Raw genomic sequence first — 18907 nt, forward strand, 5'->3', positions numbered from 1 at the left:
CATTTTTAGTTTGTGTTAATTAATTAATTAATAATAATTTTAGAATTCATTTTAATGAAACTTGCATTGGTTTTTTGTTTTCTTAAATTTTTATAATTAAACTTATTTTTTTTTGTTTTTAAATTTCTTTAAGTAATTTTCTTAAAAGAAAAAGATTTTAACAAAAATAAAAATAATTAAAAAAACTATTGCAGTTTTTGGGTGTTGATTTAAAAGAAAAATATAAACTAAATTTATAATTGAGTTTTTATTTGTTTGTGTAGCTGGTAATTTACAGAGATGGGGAGAAAAATTATTGCTTGGGGAATATGAGGGGGATTAAAGGGGAAATTAAATTTAAGTTTTAAATTACATAAATTTTTATATGTAAAAATGTTTGTTTGTTTTTGTAAGTGTTTAAAAAATATTATTAACAATTATATGTGTGTGTTTTTTTCTTTTGTTTCTTAAAAAAAATATTTAAAACTTTGTTTTAAATTTAACAAATTTTAGGAGGTGTTTTGTTTTAATTATTGAAAATTAAAACAAGTTTAAGAAAAAAAATGTAATAAAAATTATTAATTATTTAGTAACAAAGTATGAAGAAGAAATATTTAGCATTACACATCCTGGAATTTTGAGAGACGTGCACGTAAGTCCATGTTCTCCTGTTTTAGCTGCTCTACCTCTTGGTGTAATGTAGCATTCTAGTAGCAAAACAAAAAAAGGGTTAAATTAAAAATACATCAATTTTTTTTTTCTAAAAAAAAACCTACTTCTTTTTCCAAATATCGCGCCCTCATGGCGATTTGATTCTCTTTTTGTCGTCTGGCATCTCGTGAACGTTTGGCAGCAATGTTGTTCTTTCGTCGACGGGCCCAGTATTTGTCATCCTTAAGTTCATCTGGAACAAATTGTTTGCGTGATTTTTTTATCATGGGTTGCGGTTTGAGCTCTTCATCGGAAAATGCTCTAGTGCGCGGATCGAAATCCCGCCCCGATGATGCAAAGGAAAATGCTGGAATATCAAATACTAAATGTTAACAATGTTTCACAAACTGTCCATTTAAAAACTAAAATAATTTTATTTTTTTTTTTGCAACTTAAAGAAAACAACAAAAAAAGAAATGCATTAAAAGAAAAAAACAACTGAACTAAACATGAAAAAAGGAAAAGTATAAATGTGTTAAATTATTAACATTTAAAAAAAAGTAAGGAGAGAAATTTCATGAATTTTTAAAAGTAAACATTTTTTGTTAGCAAAATGGAATTTTTAAACTGAAGAACAAAATAAAAGCTTAAAAATTCACTTATTAAACGAGTTTAAAAAAATTGTTGCTGCATCATGTTGCCAAAAAAATATAAAGCAAACTTTAATATGTTTATAAACAAATCTTAAAAAAATCTCTTTAAATCTAATTAAATGGACAGTATTTGTAGCAATTTGGAGTTTGTTTTTACTCAATTTTCCCCGTGTTTTTTTTGCAAAGACAACAACTGTATATTTAATAAAATTTCTTTTAAAAATTCAAACACAAATGTTGCTGTATTACTTTTAATAATATAAAACTCTCTAGCAGCATTTGTTCTTTTTAATAAATGTTGCAGCAACATGTTGTTTAAAACACAAAATATTTCATTTATTTTTTTTCTTTTTTTTGTATTATAATCAAATGATATGGACACAAATCTTTTGGTATTTATGTATATATCCAAATAAAATTCATTAAAAAAACAGTTCTTTTCTTTAAAAAAAAAATAATTAAATATTTTTTTCTCGTCTTGTTTTCTTGATTTTCTTTAACATTTAGCATTTGATTAATTCAGTATATTACTTGTCAACAAAATTTGTTTTTTTTTTTTCAAAACTTAGAAGAACACAAACATAAATATATAAAATATGTATAAATAATGATTTTTTGATTAATAACAAAACTACATATTTAAACTAAAAAATTCAAAAAAAAAAAAATAAATAAAAAAAAACCAAAAATTTTTAAGTTAAAATTAATTGTGTCCATACCAATTATGTTTTTTTCATAATTATTTGATAAGAAAAAAAATGTTATAAAATGACCAAAAATATGTGGGTTAATATTTTTTTAGTTTTTTTCAAAAATTTCCATGAATTTAAAATAAAAAAAATAAAACAAAAAAAATTTCAATACTAAACACAACAAAATTTTCTGACAACAAGCAAAATTTTTAACTCCATTGCCAATATCTCTCTTTTTGCTTAAATGTTAATTTTTTATGTTTTTGTTCTCATTGTTGTTATTGTTGTTGTTGTTCTTTTTGTTGTCTTTTTTTTAAACTATTACTCACTTGATTCAGCTGGTGATGGTGGATTCAAGGTATCCGGACTAATACAATCTGAAGGTGATGGTGATCGTTCGCGTTTTGTTGTTATATGTCCAAGTCCCAGTGACAGACCAGCTGCATGACTCAGGGAATCTGAACGATGACCCAAACTACTTGAATGTCCCAAATGGGTACCAGGCAAGCCATCAGGTATATTATTTTCCGATAAAAATTCATCTAAATCGGCATACTGTGTTTGAAGAAGATAGAAATGAATTATTAAAAAAACATTACTCAATAATTTGATTATTTTAAACGTATTGTCATTTATTCTAGAGAACATGAATTTTGAGTGTAAAACAAAGGCATGCTGCTGTATGTATAGGGTTTGTTTGGGTCTTATAAACTTCTTGGATATATGTACTTCATAACTTTTCAATAGATTTCTAGAAAAATTGTTTGGCAAAGAGATTGTAACAACAGGCTATAAACAGTTGTGGTTTAATGGTTTCCTCTAGGGTATAAAATTTTGAGTATTATGTGTTCTTCCCTAATAAAACATAACCTCACTTTGAGGCAAAACGAAATCATGGGTTTAATATAGACAACGTATAACTGTTTTACTACACCAATACGAACGAGAAGCAAAACTGTTGAAAATCAGGCAACAAACACAAGCCTAAACGCGGAACTACACTCGGGACTTGTTCCCCAACTAACATCTGAATGACGAATGTATATGGCAACATATCAGCTTTAACTTTCTCATATATTGCGTTAGGGGTAATGAATTGAAAACAGCAGACGTGAGTTTTCATGGAAAAGTATTTTCTAAAGTTGGGGACAGCAGTAATCAGACGAACCTATAATGAGTTCAATCTACAACTTATTATAAAGAAACTACTCAATTTTTTGCCGATTAACTTAAGACTGACAAATATTATGGCAATTATATATAAAACAACCTTCACGAGATATCGTGTATCTACAAAAACAGAATCAAATTGCTAAATTTAGGAGGGAAACTCTAAATAAACCTAATCACAGACACCAGCTGTCTCACGTTGAGTCTATTTTCTTATAGAAATCGGTTCAGAACTTATAAAAATATCGATATTTTTAAAAGTTATTTAATTTTTCTTGTTGCAAAAAGCCTTTACATATTTTTAAAGCCCTTAAGATCAAATTCGGTCGATGTAGAGGACAATAGTTGCGGATCTTGAATGTTGACCGAGAACTGAATCTTTTGAGTATGATTTGAAACTGTTGACTCAAATTAAATTTTGACAACGAAAGAAATGGTATTTGGAATGGTAAATTGAAACTTTCTGTTCTGGAACTCTTGCGTTAAAAAATAGAATAAATGTCTTAAGATCTGAGTGGAAATCATATCAATTATAGTTGTTTGATTGTTTTATACCTGTAGCTACCACTACTAGTCATATAGTATCGAAGAGACTCCATTTTGACAGGACAACACTACTAGATATTCTCTGGTTAAACTCTGTAACCGTTAGAAAGCTTAAATGTTCATTGAGAGCATTCATCGTATGATCGAATACCAGACACAGAATATCTCGGAAACTTTGAATCGCTGATCCCAGATAGAATGTCTTGGGAATCCGTTGTTACACGGATGGCTCTAAATTGTGGAATAAAGTGGGCCTGGGATTCTATATTGAAGATCCAGAAGCAGACATATTGCACCGTTTACCAAATCATAACACAAGCTTCCAAGCAGTAGTACGAGCAATAACGGAATGCGTAAATTGGATTAGAAAAAATATTGCGCCCACAGCGCTTAATATATTTACCGACAGCCAGAAGGCAATTAGGGCTATTGTATTGGATGGTAAGAAAGCTTTAACAGAATATTCTCCCAGAGGAAAGGTTCACATCATATGGGTACCAGCCCACTAGGGAGTAGTCGGTAACGAAAGAGCGAATGTAATAGCTTTAAAGTGAAGGGAGCTCGAGACAGTTAAGCTGACAAACGCAAAACCATTTGACGCAACAAAAGCTGAACTAAAAATATGGGTGATAGGATCCCATAAGACTTCTTGGAATAATAAAACAGTGGGTAAAACCACGAAAATCCTATGGCGTGACCCTGATGAGAGCATGACGAAAAATTTCCTCAAAATGAGCAAGTCTGAAGTATGTATGTATTCTGAGTGGACACACAGGAGCGAGCACATTTATGCAATATTGGACGTGCGGATTCAGGCGTATGTAGAGCATGCGGAGAGGATAGTGAAACTCTGGAGCACTTTCTGATTAGCATGTTTATATCTCTCCTAATTTCATGCTATTGCCGCCAGCAACCTCTGTAAGTACGTTTAATAACATCCATATTAATATACGGCAGAATTTCATCGGATACCAAAATATTCAAAGCAAGTCCCGTTCTTTATATCTAGTCCAACAATTCATTGCCATAGTAGTCGTACGATACACATTGTTTCGGCTTCTTTACGATTACGCAATTTCGAGTACGATGTAATGTATCAGTTCCAATATTGGAGGTAATGATTACATTTTCACTTACAATTACATATGAGGTAATTGTAATTGAAATTTTGTCAATTACAATTACTTGTAAGTGAATCGAAGAATTTCCAATTACAATTACATGTAATTATGAATTTCGTTTCATATAATTACATGTAAATTTGTAATTAGTGATACCTTTATTACAATGAAAAGTAAACTTTAATTACAATTAGAAGTAATTGTAATTGGTTATTGCTCAATAACACGTTACTAGTAATTGTTATTGATAACGTAATGAATTTCAATCTAAAATCATTACATCCCAAGCCTGATCAGTACGAGTGTGAAAACTAGACTCTGTACAACTGTGTGTGTACTTGTCCGTCATACTGTCATAACATTTGACATATCTAAACACATTTTTCTCTAAACTTTACTTTAATCGCTAATGTGTGCTAAAAAGCTTTCAGCGATAGAAGAGCTCCTTATTTCGCTACTCATGAGTCACAGAGAATTCATAAAAAAATCAGTAATACTTCTGTTTACAAAATTCACAGAGATCAAGCTATTTCCATATTATCTGATAGTTTCTTAATGGTTTTCAATATAAATTGAATTGTTGAAGGATCATGAAAGAATAGTGTCCTTATTCTGGCTTTAGTGTGCAATAATATATTGGGAAAGTAAAAGCTTACATGATGAAAATTAAAAAAGCTTTTTTTTTAAAAAACATTCTTTAAAATTAACATACGCAACAACTTTATCTCTTGCAACATATTTAGTACTTACTTAACTTACATAGACGCAACTAAGTAATAAATATGTTGCCTGACAACTAACTTATATAAACAAAAAAAATTACTTAAAATTTACATATTTTTTTCTTTCAACAACTTGTTGATTTCATAATGTTTATAAACATTTCATAAGTTAAAATTAATTGGAGGAAAAGATTTCCTTATGTTTTGCCAAACATTTTTAAGAAATAATTAAAATATATCTTTCGCAATATAAATTTCTTTTTAATTTCCAAGTATTTTATAACAACACCCAATCAAATTTGTTGAAATTAATTGAAAGCATTTAAAAAAAGAATTAACAAAAATATATGAGATTAAATGATATTGCCACTACAACAAGCTTTAAATTAATAAAAAAATACAATCATCATCTATGAAAGTAGTAAGTTTTAGTTAAAAAAAATATAGTGTATAAAATGTATGATTTAAGAATCTGGAAAAATATACACTGAGAAAAAAATATTGTAGTATGATTTTTTCAATGAAACACACACAGCCACATACTTTGGTTTGTTTACACTGAAAAATTTATTTTGTTCGTTTGTTTGTTTGTTTGTTTTCTTTTCATAGACTTATTCAGCGACACTTTAAGAATGAAAAATTAAAATTTTTTTTTTGAAAATGTTACTGAATAAATCTAAGAAATGATTAAATGACATTTTGTGTAATATATATATAAAAAATGTAGTTTTTGGTTTTTGTTTTTTGACGCAGCCACTACAGAGCGAGATGATGTGATACTAACTTGTGTTACCTTAAGATCAGCATCATACGGTAGGGCTTTCTCCCATAGATTGGGACCCAAAAAGGCCGTTTGAGCCTCAACATTCCAGAGATCACCTTCTTCTTTGTATTTGTCATCGGGACAAATTACTTCTTTACTATTCGATGTGGATTTACCTGAAAATAAAGAAAAGTAAAAAAAAGTATTTAATACATTTTTTATAAAAACTTTTTAAAAAACAAAATTTATTTATACATCTGTTAATTTTATTTTATATAGTGAATGTTTTATTTGTTTATTTGTTTAATAGTTTTTTTCTTATAAACAATATTTAATATTATTTTAAATTTATTATTATATTGTTTTATTTAAACAACTACAATTGCTCAATTTAATTTAAAAACGTTGACTTCATTTTATTAGGGCTATTAACAGTTTGTGGCAAAAGTAAAATAAATTTCATAGAGTTTGTTTATATCATGTTTTCAAATAAATAAATAAATAAATAAATAAATAAATAAATAAATATATAAATATATTTTTATCCGTCTATTAGATTTCAATTCCCAATTCTTGCCCAAATCTATGATTAGCCCTAATGTTTTCTTATCATTCTTTTTTACAAATCATTCTTTAAACAATTTTAGGCGTCTTTATTATAAATTGCAGTTAGTTATTTTTAATTTCATTTTTTTTGCCCCAAGTGCCGAGGCGCCTTGATAATATATTTGGTATTATTGCACTTGATTAAACATTTTGTTGTAAAAACTAATTTAATTAGTTAAAAAACAAATAAATAATGAACAAAAACAGAAATTTTATTTGCTAAGCATGTGACAAATGTAACTGTAATGATAGAATGAATAGATACTTTGAAATGTTGGGAACAAATTTAAAAAGTAAAATTGAAAATATCTTGACTGCCAAGAACTGCAAAACTTTTATTAGGGTTTATGGGAGACCCTTTTCAGGATAGAGACGACAATATCTCTCACATCTGTTTGCAGCCCGGAAAGGCCTAACTTATCTGGATGTTTGGATTTGAAGAACATGCTTGAACTGACAATCGAACTTAATTATCTCAAACACGGACTTCAATAGAATTTTTAAAGTCAGAGTTCATTCTAGGAGCGAGTGATGTAGGGGCAATCTGTCAGGGAATATAGCATATCTTGGTTCTGGTGTCTTCTGTGAAGAAACTTCCCAATAAATGTAGTGTTTTTATAAAAATTGTCAGGCTATCTCAATATTCGTGGGAACATAGAAATTTTTGACGACAGTCAGTCGGTCACTTCTTTCTCTAAACTAAAACAATAACACTTCCCTATTAGTTAGTCAATACTTTTTCTGGGAAGTAACGACAATATCTGCCATATTTGCTTACAAGGCAAAGAGGCTTAAGTCATCTGTCAAGAACTTATAGACATGCTAAGACATTAGTCCTACGGCCTTCAATCTTGAAGCAATAATCCTACTATATTACCGCACAGATGGATAGACAGCCAGGCGGACAAACGGACGGACATGTCTTAATAGACTCAAAAAATGATTCTGAATCGATCGGTATACTTTAAGGTGGTTATTGGACCAATATTTATGTGTGTTACAAACATCAGCACAAACGTATAATACCTCCCCACTGGTGTAGGGTATAAAAATTTAACAACAAATTTTCTATAAAAAAGTTTATGTAAATAAAATTTATCGGAATCGAATGTTGGCAATCAAAAGAAATTTTTATAAAAAGTTTATTTATAAAGAAAATCAGTCTAAAAAAATTTGTATTTCTTTGCTAAAATCTTTAAAACTCAATAATTATTTTCAATCGCTCTTTATTATAAAACATTTTAATAATAATATTAATTATCAAAATGTCACCATAAATAAATAATTGAAAAATTGTTAAAATTAGACCAGACATAATTATCAAAATTTATAATGTGTAAAATTATAAAAAAAATTGTAAAACATAGTGAAATTGGGTTATAAAGTTTTTCCTAGTTTTAATAAAACAGAAATTAAAAAAACAATGTTATTAAAACAAATAGATAATTGTGGAAAAATAAAACAAAAGCAAAAAAAAAAAAAAAAATAGAAAGAAAGAAAAAAATGCTATAAAAACAATAGTCTATAAAAATAAGTTTTTGCAAAAAAATATTAATAAAAGAAAATTATTATATAAATAAAAAAATCGCAACACGCAAAGTCTAAGTTATAAATAATAATATAATAACAATAAAACAAAAACACATATACAATAAACATACATACATATGTATGTATATATGTACATATTAATAGTGAGTGCATAAATAGTAAAACTTTGTAATAATAGTTTTTTTAAGAGTTAACAATTGAGCGTTTTTTTTTAATTTAAAAATAAAATAAATTATAATTACTTGTTTGAAGTCTTAAGTTAAATTCAATTTTAAATACTTTTTTAGTTTTAGAACAGTAGGCATCACTTTTTAATAAATTTTTTACTTTTTTTGTTAAATTAATATGTATTTTTTACAATTGTCATAAATATGACATGCATACAGACACTCCTCCATCATTGTTTGCCCTCCTCTCTCTCACTAACACTTATCACAACTTACAATAAAAATAAAAACCAACAAAAAAAAAAAACTAAATTACACATGCAAAGTCATAGAAAAGTCACAAAAAAAGTCCAAAAGTCATGAAATTTTTGCACATTATTTCCGTGTTTTACAAAAAAACACATCAAACACAAATGTAAACAAAATAGCAACAACAACAACAAAAATGGAAATAAACCCAATAAAAACCAGTTATTTTAGTGAGTATAACTTTGATAATGTTCACTGATCAAAAAAAAGGAAGGTAAAGAAAGCAAACAACTCTTTCTTGCACATGCAAAACTTCACTGATGTAAAATGTAAATAAACAAAAATACAAATCTCTCATACGCTCTCATACCACAAACAAAAATCCACTAAAATTTGGTTGTGTGTAAAAATAACATAATACCATGAAAAAAAAAAATAACCAACAACAATTTCTTTTAAGAAATTCAAAAGTTAAGTCATCGTCTAAAGATATTTCTTTTTAACAGCGAAAATAAAAAGAAGAACAAGAAAAAGAAACTTGTATATAAAACAAAAAACTAAAAGCGAAAGTGAAATTTTATGTATTTTCTGCTTTTGTTGTAAGTCTGGTTATATGTTTGACCATCTCTCATTTTGACTTTATGTTGGCTTGGCTAGTTCTTTTTAACTGATTCATGCTATGCGCAGTTATCTGTTTAAACGGCAGAGGACAAATGTAAAATTTTTATTACTATTAAAATTTTAGGAAAATATTAAAAAAACTTACAAGAAAGAGTCAAAGTTAAACAACTTTAATTTTTGGATTGGCGTGTGGTTGTAGTGACTTTGTTTAAAGAAAATTTATAGATTAGAAAATAGACTAGGGTTTAGAATAGTCTAGTAGCCTAGACTATAAAATAGACTTTCAAATAGACTATAGACGAGAATATCTATTGACTATTGATTATAGACTGGACTACAGACTAGACTATAGAATAAACTATATACTAGACTAGACTTCAAACTATACTATAGACTAGACTATAGATTAGACTACAGACTAGACTAGACCATAGACTAGACTACAGACTAAACTGGGGATAGACTGTAAGATAGACTATAGACTAGACTATAGTCTAGACTATAGACTAGACTATAGACTAGACTATAGACTAGACTATAGACTAGACTATAGACTAGACTATAGACTAGACTATAGACTAGACTATAGACTAGACTATAGACTAGACTATAGACTAGACTATAGACTAGACTATAGACTAGACTATAGACCAGACTGTATACCAGACTGTATACCAGACTATAACCAGACTATAATCTAGACTATAGACTAGACAATAGATTAGACTATAGATTAGATTATAGACTAGACTATAGACTAGACTGAAGACTAGACTATAGGCTAACGTATGGAATAAAATATAGTGTAGACTATATACTAGACTATAGACCAGAATATATACTACACTATAGACTAGAATATAGACTAGGAAGCAGACTGGTCTATCGACTAGACTACAGACTAGACTATAGACTAGGCTATAGACTAGACTATAGACTAGACTATAGAGTGGACCATTGACTAGACTATAGAAAAGGCTAAAGACTAGACTATAGACTAGACTGAAGACTAGACTATAGACTAGACTTCAGACTAGACTATAGACTAGATAATAGACTAGACTATTGGCTAGATTATCGACTCGACTAAGTACTAGATTGTAGAGTAGACTACAGACTAGACTATAGGTTAGACTCCAGACTGGACTATAGACTAGACTACAGACAGGCTATACACTACACTATAGACAAGAATATTCACTAGACTGTGGACTAGACTATAGGCTAGACTGTAGACTAGACTCTGGACTAGACTGTAGACTAGACTATGGACTAGACTATAGACTAGATTATAGACAAGACTATAGCCAAGACTGTAGATTAAAATAGACTATAGGCTAAACTATAGACTAGACTATGAATATAATGTAGACTAGAATATAGACTAGACTGTAGACTATACTATGTATTAGACTGTAAATTAAACTAGACTATAGGCTATACTATAGACTAGACTGTAGACTAAACTATAGACTATACTGTAGACTAGACTATAGATCAGACTATTACCTAGGCTGAAAACTAGACTTTAGAGTAGACTATGGAATTGACTACTTTTCAATACAAAGAGAATATTTAACAAAAATTTTCTGTAAAAAAAGTTTGTTATTTACGAAAATATTCCAAAAAGCGAAAATTTTCTATAAATAGAATATTTTAATGAAACTTTGCTCACATCTGATTCTTTTTCTTTAAAGAATCAATACCTTTACTTCTATCTTAATCACCAAAAATATTTAACCAGTTTTTCGTAAAAACCTCTTGTGTGCTTATGTTTAGATCTGTGTCTTTTCTCATACCTTGCTAATGATGATGATGACGCTCATGATAACCTGAGCTCAGTCATGCTAAACCAAACAACCTATCCGCCAGTCAAACAGTCAGTTAGTTAGTCAGTCAGACCCATAGTAAATAAGAAAAATGACTTAAGTCATGGCATGGCAGCTTTCATGTAATTTTAGTATCTTGCTGAGATCTTTTTGAAAGTTTCCGCTTTCTTATTCACTCTCACTTTCAAACGAAACATTGTTGTAGTTGTTAGTTTGTCTTCCTCTTTGATGTGTATTGCTTTTTGCATTTCTTTGTTTTTCTTAAGACTGGTAAGAGATTTTGGTTTTTTTGTTTGCCGTGGAGGCATAAATTTATGTACATTTTTATGGTTACTACTACAGTATGTGTTTTAGACTTTTTGAAATTGTTAAGATTTTAATTTTAAATCAATTTTGGATGCAAGTTGATAGAGATAGTGAATTTTCTTTATTGTACATTGTATATAAAGAGAAAAAATAAAGAAAAATATTCTTTTGATAAAGATCGTGAAGATCATGAATTTTCTTCAACGACGAAACTGATAAAGAATTTACTATAAACAGAAAATTTTTCGAGAATATTATTTAAATATAAAACTTATCGAGAGGGTTGATTTAGAAATTTTTATTAAAAAGGCAATTGATCGAGAATTTTCTTTAAAGAGAAACAGAAAAGTGATCGTGAATTTTCAATAAAACAAAGATTGATCAAGAATATTGAATAAATTTGCTGTGAAAAAACTTTAATAAAGTGAAAATTTATCGAGTATTTCATTTAAAAATTATGTTTTTAAAAACAGAAAATGTTCGATGTTTCTTTAGAGAGAAAATTGATCGAGAATTCTCTTTAAAGAGGAAATTTATCAAAAATTTTTTTAAAGTGAAAACTGATCGATGTTTTCTTTACGGAAAAATTGTTTGTGATTTTCTTTTTAAAGTAAAAATTTATCAAAAATTTTCTAGACACATAAAAATGAAATGATCGAACATTTTCTTTAAAGAGAAAATTTATGAAAATTCTTTTTGGAACAAGCTGATCAAGAATTTAATCAAAGAGAAAATATTGATGACATATTATATAAAGAGCAAATTTGTAAAATCAAAAAGTCGATGTAGGGTATTAACTATTTCACAAATGTTTGCAAATATTTGATATTACCACAATTTTGTTGTGGCTACAACAAGTATTCGCTCATATCTATTAACTATGAGTGTGAGTCTATTCATGATTTCAGAAAAAATGCTTTCTTTAGTTACAAACTATTGCGAAATTTAGTTTTTTTTTATAAAAAAAACATATGACATAAATTTATGTTATGTTTGGTTGTTGTTGTTGTTTTTATGGTTGTGCTACCAAGTCTAACATTGCTTTAACAAAAATTTCTTTTTAACATTTATGTTGTCTTTCTTTCTTCTTTCTTTCTTTCTTTCTTTCTTTCTTTCTTTCTTTCTTTCTTTTTAAGCCATTTGTGTAGAATTGGCTGTGTTGCTGACTTGTTTTTTTTTAGCAACAATTGAGTAATAATTAGTATTTTTGTTTTCAGTGGAACGTGTTTGAGGTGAAGTAACACTTTTTGTTGCTTAGAAATGAGGACTTGTTTTGTCTACACAATTTTTTTGTTTGTTTTTATTTTATTTTTTGGCCAAAATGTTACGATTTTTATTGACGTCTCTTCTTTTTGTTTTTGGCATTTTAACACTTTTTTTATTACTATTTTTTTTCTTATTGCTTTTATTTAAATTTGTCTTGTTCTAACATGAAAAAAGTACCTGGTACTTTTGTATGTTTATTTTTCTATGAGTAAATATTAAACAACACGTTTGGTTGTAGTTAATTGATATGGATTTTTAAAGTAATTTGAATAATTATTGTTTTTTTTTTTGTGTAAACTTTAAGGTACTTTGAGTAAACTGTTTTTGGATTGAAATTAAATTTAAAGAATAATTACATAATTTCTTGTTAATTTGAGACGTTATTTGAATATGAGTTTTTTGAATGTTGCATCGATTTCAGTGATCTAGAGATGATTTGTGCAATTTTGAAATGGTTGTGCTACAAGAATGACAAAAATCACTCAGACCAGAAGCAAAGTATCACTGAAATCACAGAAAGATATTCAATCAGTAATTTTAAAAGGTTCATCACAAAGTAGAGTAATATTCGAATTTAAGCCGAGAAATATTCACAAAAAATGGTTACATTACTCTAATCCTAATTGTAAGAGATCGTTAGGACTATCCAATCAGCCGAGTCGACTCTAAAACCAAAAATCCATGGAGCTAAGGTGGTCATTTTGACAAGAAAGTTTAAAATCATTCAGGTTTGTGAAAAACAATTAAAACATCAAAAATTAGAGGGATTGCTCTGGTCTACCAAAGTTGCGGTTCAAACTGAGAAACTCCACACTCCGTATTAGGTGAAAACAGAGCCTAGATTTTGTAGCGTTTTACATGAAATCCTCCCGCGTTGACCTAATTTCACGGTTATACTTTTTCAAACACAGGGCAACCAATTTTTGTACATGGTTAAAGAGAGCCAACCAACTCAATCGACACCGAAGCAATACATACATGAATCTAAGGTAATGCTCTACATGACACTAAAAGCATCCTATACCTGATATGAGAAGCTGAAATCTAGCTCAATCATTACAGGGAATCAATGCTAATAGTCTTAAAATCGAAGGTTGGCAGAATCGGCGCCAAAGCAATATATACTTGATTCGATATATTATGAGCTGCTGAAATCTAGCCCGATCATTGCAGGAAGCCAAAACCGAATGCCTTAAAAGCAAACATTGGCGGAATGACGCCAAAGCTAAGGTAATGCTCTGTCTGTCACCAAAAGCATCCTTTATATTATGCGTTACTAAAATGTAGCCCGACCATTATGGACAACCTAAACTTAATGCCTTGAAAGCGAAGACTGACGAAAAATGCTCAGACTAGGGTTCTATAAATCGATTTTCGATTAATCGAACAATCAACTTTTTGTCGAAAAATGTCGAAAAGTCGAAGTCGACTATTTTGTCGATAACTTAACTATCGTCAGTGAAAAAAGTGGAAAAGTCAACTTTGTAAATAAAAGTCGAAAAAAGTAAAAAAAAAACGTCAAAAAAGTCAAAAAGTCGAAAAGTCATAAAAAGTCGAAGACTCGAAAGTAGTAGAAAAAAAATCAAAAATAATCGAAAATTTTAAAAATGTGGAAAAAATGTCAAAAACTCTAAAATAGTTGGAAAAACTCGAAAAAAGTAACAAATAGTCGAAAAAATTCGAAAAGTCGGAAAAAGTCGAAACGTCGACTATTTATTAAATACTTAGAGTCGAAAAGTCATAAAAAGTCGAAGACTCGAAAATAGTAGAAAAAAATAAAAAATAATCGAAAATTTTAAAAATGTGGAAGAAATGTCAAAAACTCTAAAATAGTTGGAAAAACTCGAAAAAAGTAACAAATAGTCGAAAAAATTCGAAAAGTCGGAAAAAGTCGAAACGTCGACTATTTATTAAATACTTAGAGTCGAAAAGTCGACTTTTATTTAAATGAAAAAAGTCGAAAAATCTACTTTTCACAAAATGCAAAAAGTCGAAATATGGACTTTTTACTAAATGCAAAAAGTCCTAAAGTCGACTATTCGTTTCAACTACAAAACCCTAGCCCAGACATATCAAGGTGAATATTAAATGATGACAACACTCGGCCACATGTTGCAATTTGTCTTAATTACTTTAGATCTCGTTCGACTACAATTTATTTTGATCAATCTACAATGCTCTCTCTATGGGATTCATTTCAGGTTTGACTTGTTTTTGACCCCGAAAGATGAACACTTCTTTGGGCAGAGGGAAAATACGTTTTTTAATTATACACGTCTGGTACCAAATTGACACCAAAATTTTTATAATTTTTTAATAACATCCGTTGTCTTAATGTTAACAAGCTCACTATTGACAAAGTATTGTATCAATTTCTGTGTACAATCTTTTAAAAGTTTAAGCATTCGAATTTCTCCTTCAAATCAAATGTTCGTGTTCTAAAGTCTGAAAAATAATAGATTATGAGCATTTTGGAGACGTAAAAGAAGACACCTTTTTTGAAATTTGTACATGTCATCTGAAAGTACAATCTGTTTAGTAATGATTTAACTTCTTCCTTCTTTCTGGAGATAGCTTAACCTAAAGCTTAACTTAAAGAAATTCTAATGCCAGATTCGAATTCTGCATATATCTTAATACAGTGTTATCCTATATTATACCATGTTCACGCTAATAGTTGTATTACTTAAATTGGCCTCTGAATTATAATAGACAGTTACCTCGTCGTGTGAACGGGGTATTATCAATATGATCTCGGCAGTTTTAGATAAAATTATTATTCAACTTTAATATCAGCTACACTGATGTGAAATGTTAGCAGCTTCTGAATTAGTTTCTAAAACCATAAATTTCTAATAGTTTTCATTTTAATTTGGGAAATTTTTTAAATATTGATTAATGATCTAAACATTAGCTGCTAGCTGCCCCTAAGGGCTGGCGTACATATGCACTTGAAACTAAAGAAAAAATTATTTTAATTAATTTATTTAAAATCTATTAATTTTTAAAAAATTACAACACATATACAAATTTATTATTATTTTTTTAAGCATAGCAAATTATTAAACAAACAAAAGAAAAAAAGATAAATTAAAAAACAAAGAAAATAACACAGTAATAGAAACTCAAACACAAGAAGATTTTTTGTAAAAAAAAGAAGATAAATTTACCGTTTGTTTTGCAAATGAACCCCAAAAATGGAGATTTCCTGCCTGGAAAACAAAAAAAGAATTTGAAAAAAGAAGATAAGTAACGAAAAACAAAATCAAAAAAAAGAAGAAGTTGATGAATTGAATTGGTGGATTTTGTTTTTTTTTTTGGCGAAAAACATAACGGGAGAAAAAAAAAACTGAAATAATGAAACAAATAACGGAAAAGTAACATTAATGAGCGGTAGTAGCGTTAATATTGTAGAAAAAGCGCTTTTTTTAAGCATGACAAGGGATTTTTTTTATAAATATATATAAAGGTTAAAAAGCAATTCACTTATACACACACACATAAAAACAAAATACGCAAAACTTTTATTTTATATCAGAGATACTTTTAAATAAAACAAATACACACACAGACTTTTAAAGAAATGTATTTTTTCAACGAATTTTAAGTTAAAAATAACCAATTGTTTTAAAAATACACGCACATTTTCTGAAATATATATTTATGTATGTATGTGTAGTTTCCAAAAAAACCTTGTTATACTTTTACTTTTAATAACACTTTCACTTGGAAATTAAGAAAAAAAAAGACCAAAAAATAAATAAAATTGTTTTATTTCATTTTTATAAAATGCTTAAGATAAAGATGCTGAAATTTATTGCAAAAAAGATCAAGAAATTGAAATAAAGGGAGCTGGTGATATAATGGAAAACCACTTCAGTTTAATAGCCCTGTAGACTCAAGGATTCCATTTGTCACTTTACCTTCTCTTAGTAAAGTAGAGAGAAGGTACTTTAAATAGTTTGCACCACCTAAGTACTGTTTGTTAGGTTTGTGATGATGTTTTTAATGCACATTAATATTAGTACTAAACCCACTTTAAAGTATCAGCATGGAATAATTTTCCGAGTCGATTTAGCTATGTCCGTCCGTCCGACCGTCAGTTTGTCCGTCCGTCTATGTAAACTTTGTCATCAAACTACAAAATTTACATAGACATCAAACTGCAAGGTTTACATAATTTACAAAATTTTGTGTTTTTTGTTTCTTTTTTTTATATTTCATATTGTTGGGTAAAAAAAAATTGTGTCAAGAAAATATTGATCTTTTGAGGACAAGAACAAATTATGCAAATTACGGATAATCATTTTTGGAAGTTCAGTTCACCACAGTAAGATCGTTTAATATCGATCACAACAAATAGTAGTCTTTCAATCGACAACTAATTGTTACAATCAATGCAGAACGATTTATCAAAGTCTGAAATTAAAGAAAAGTAAGGAAAAAAATTCCCAACTACTTATCTCCCAGAGAGATCATTCAGAATCGATCGCAACAAATAGTAATCCATCTATCCGACTGTTCTGGACTTTAAGACAGGAAAAGAAGTAATTTCCAACTACTTTTATCTAAAAAACTTTAAATGGATATTACAATAAGTGGCCGATAGTTGTAGTTATGGAATATTACTGGTGACATATTCTTGGCGTTTTTCGGTCAATGCTCGATTCAAAACAATCAGTAGATCAGTTCCGTATGATGATCTAGCCAGATCTGTGTATCTCAGAATACACATATAGAAAATTAACTTAGCGTCAGTGTTCAAACAGCATTACATTTCTATTCGTATGACATCCAATATTTCTGCTCTAAGATGAATACTGATCCTCAGAGACCTCTTTAAAGGGCTGTTTAAGCAATACTTTTTTACATGTTTTTTTTTTTGAGTTTGAGAATAATAGAGTAATACGATTTATAATGATTTTTTATAGAGTTTCTTTCACCTGGTTCACACTAGGAAACTTTTGATTTCTGTGTGTGAGAGAAAGAGAAAGAAATATCAACCATCTCTTTCTCTCACACACAGGTCTTTAGAAACTTTTTTATTAAAAGAGATCTTTGATCAGCTCTCTCTCTTTTTGTTAAAGGATTTGTGTTTGGTGAATGAATTTTGAAGAATTTTCTGTATACAGATAGACATATTATTAACAACTTTCTCATTTTTGAATGTATGAAAATATTGTTGATCTTATGATCTTCAATCTTATATTTGAAGTTATTATCTATTTAAGGAACGATTTTTGATTAGATATCTATTTGTTGAACGAACATTAAATCAGTTATCAATTTATTTTAGAACAAGATCCCAGAAAAGAATTACATTAAAAAGTAATGAATTAGTATTCAAATAAAACCTCTTTTCACAACATTTTCACAATCAGTTTAAGTCATTATTTTAACACTGTGATGACATTGAAGGCAAATATTTCCACGCCCGCTTAGATAGTTATAGTAGTACTTGCAATTTCACTTACAAAGAAGTTGTTGAGTATGTTGTTGCAATAAAACAAAATGACAAAGTTGCAATAAAACATAATGACAAAGCCGAAAAATAAAATACAGTTTTAAAGAACATTATTACTAGAGTACTTCAAAGTAATGCAGGCAGTAAGTAATTCAATATTAAGTGGTTATGTCAGATCAATTCAAAAAGAAGTTATTAAGTATGTTGTTTTTATATTGTCATTTTTCTTTTTTAAGTTGCAATAAAACAAAATGACAAAGCCGAAAAATACAATACAGTTTTAATGAACTTTATTCCTAGAGTACTTCAAAGTAATGCAGGCAGTAAGTAATGCAAAATTAAGTGGTTATGTCAGATCAATTCAAAATTTATGAAAAGATTTTGATCAATCAAACAATTCTGCAAAGATTATGAAAAAATTTTGGTAAAATTATTATGATCAGCTGTCTTTATTTAAGAACATTTTAAAAACATTTCGTTAATCGAAAGATTTTCGATTATTTGTTTATTTAATTAAAAGATTTTTAATAAATTTACGTTTTTAGAAAAAT

General features: G+C 28.5%; 1 protein-coding gene across 10 annotated transcripts in view; it reads right to left on the bottom strand.

Moving 5' to 3' along the window:
- Nucleotides 1-228: 228 nt before the first annotated feature.
- LOC111685494 (putative uncharacterized protein DDB_G0286901) overlaps nucleotides 229-18907 on the bottom strand; it is a 55679-nt gene continuing 37000 nt past the window's right edge. For 2 of the 10 annotated variants that reach the window (XM_046951532.1, XM_046951524.1), the window contains exons 2-5: nucleotides 6319-6473; nucleotides 2305-2530; nucleotides 756-1012; nucleotides 229-686 (exon numbers count right to left, since the gene is read on the bottom strand). In XM_046951532.1, the coding sequence (XP_046807488.1) occupies nucleotides 600-686; nucleotides 756-1012; nucleotides 2305-2530; nucleotides 6319-6473 (725 nt within the window). In that variant the 3' untranslated portion in view covers nucleotides 229-599. Of the gene's footprint in view, nucleotides 687-755; nucleotides 1013-2304; nucleotides 2531-6318; nucleotides 6474-16062; nucleotides 16105-18907 lie in introns of all 10 variants that reach the window. The other 8 variants (XM_046951528.1, XM_046951526.1, XM_046951531.1 and 5 more) reach the window with 7 other exon arrangements.

This window comes from Lucilia cuprina, chromosome 5 (assembly GCF_022045245.1).
Source record: "Lucilia cuprina isolate Lc7/37 chromosome 5, ASM2204524v1, whole genome shotgun sequence".
NCBI lineage: Eukaryota > Metazoa > Arthropoda > Insecta > Diptera > Calliphoridae > Lucilia > Lucilia cuprina.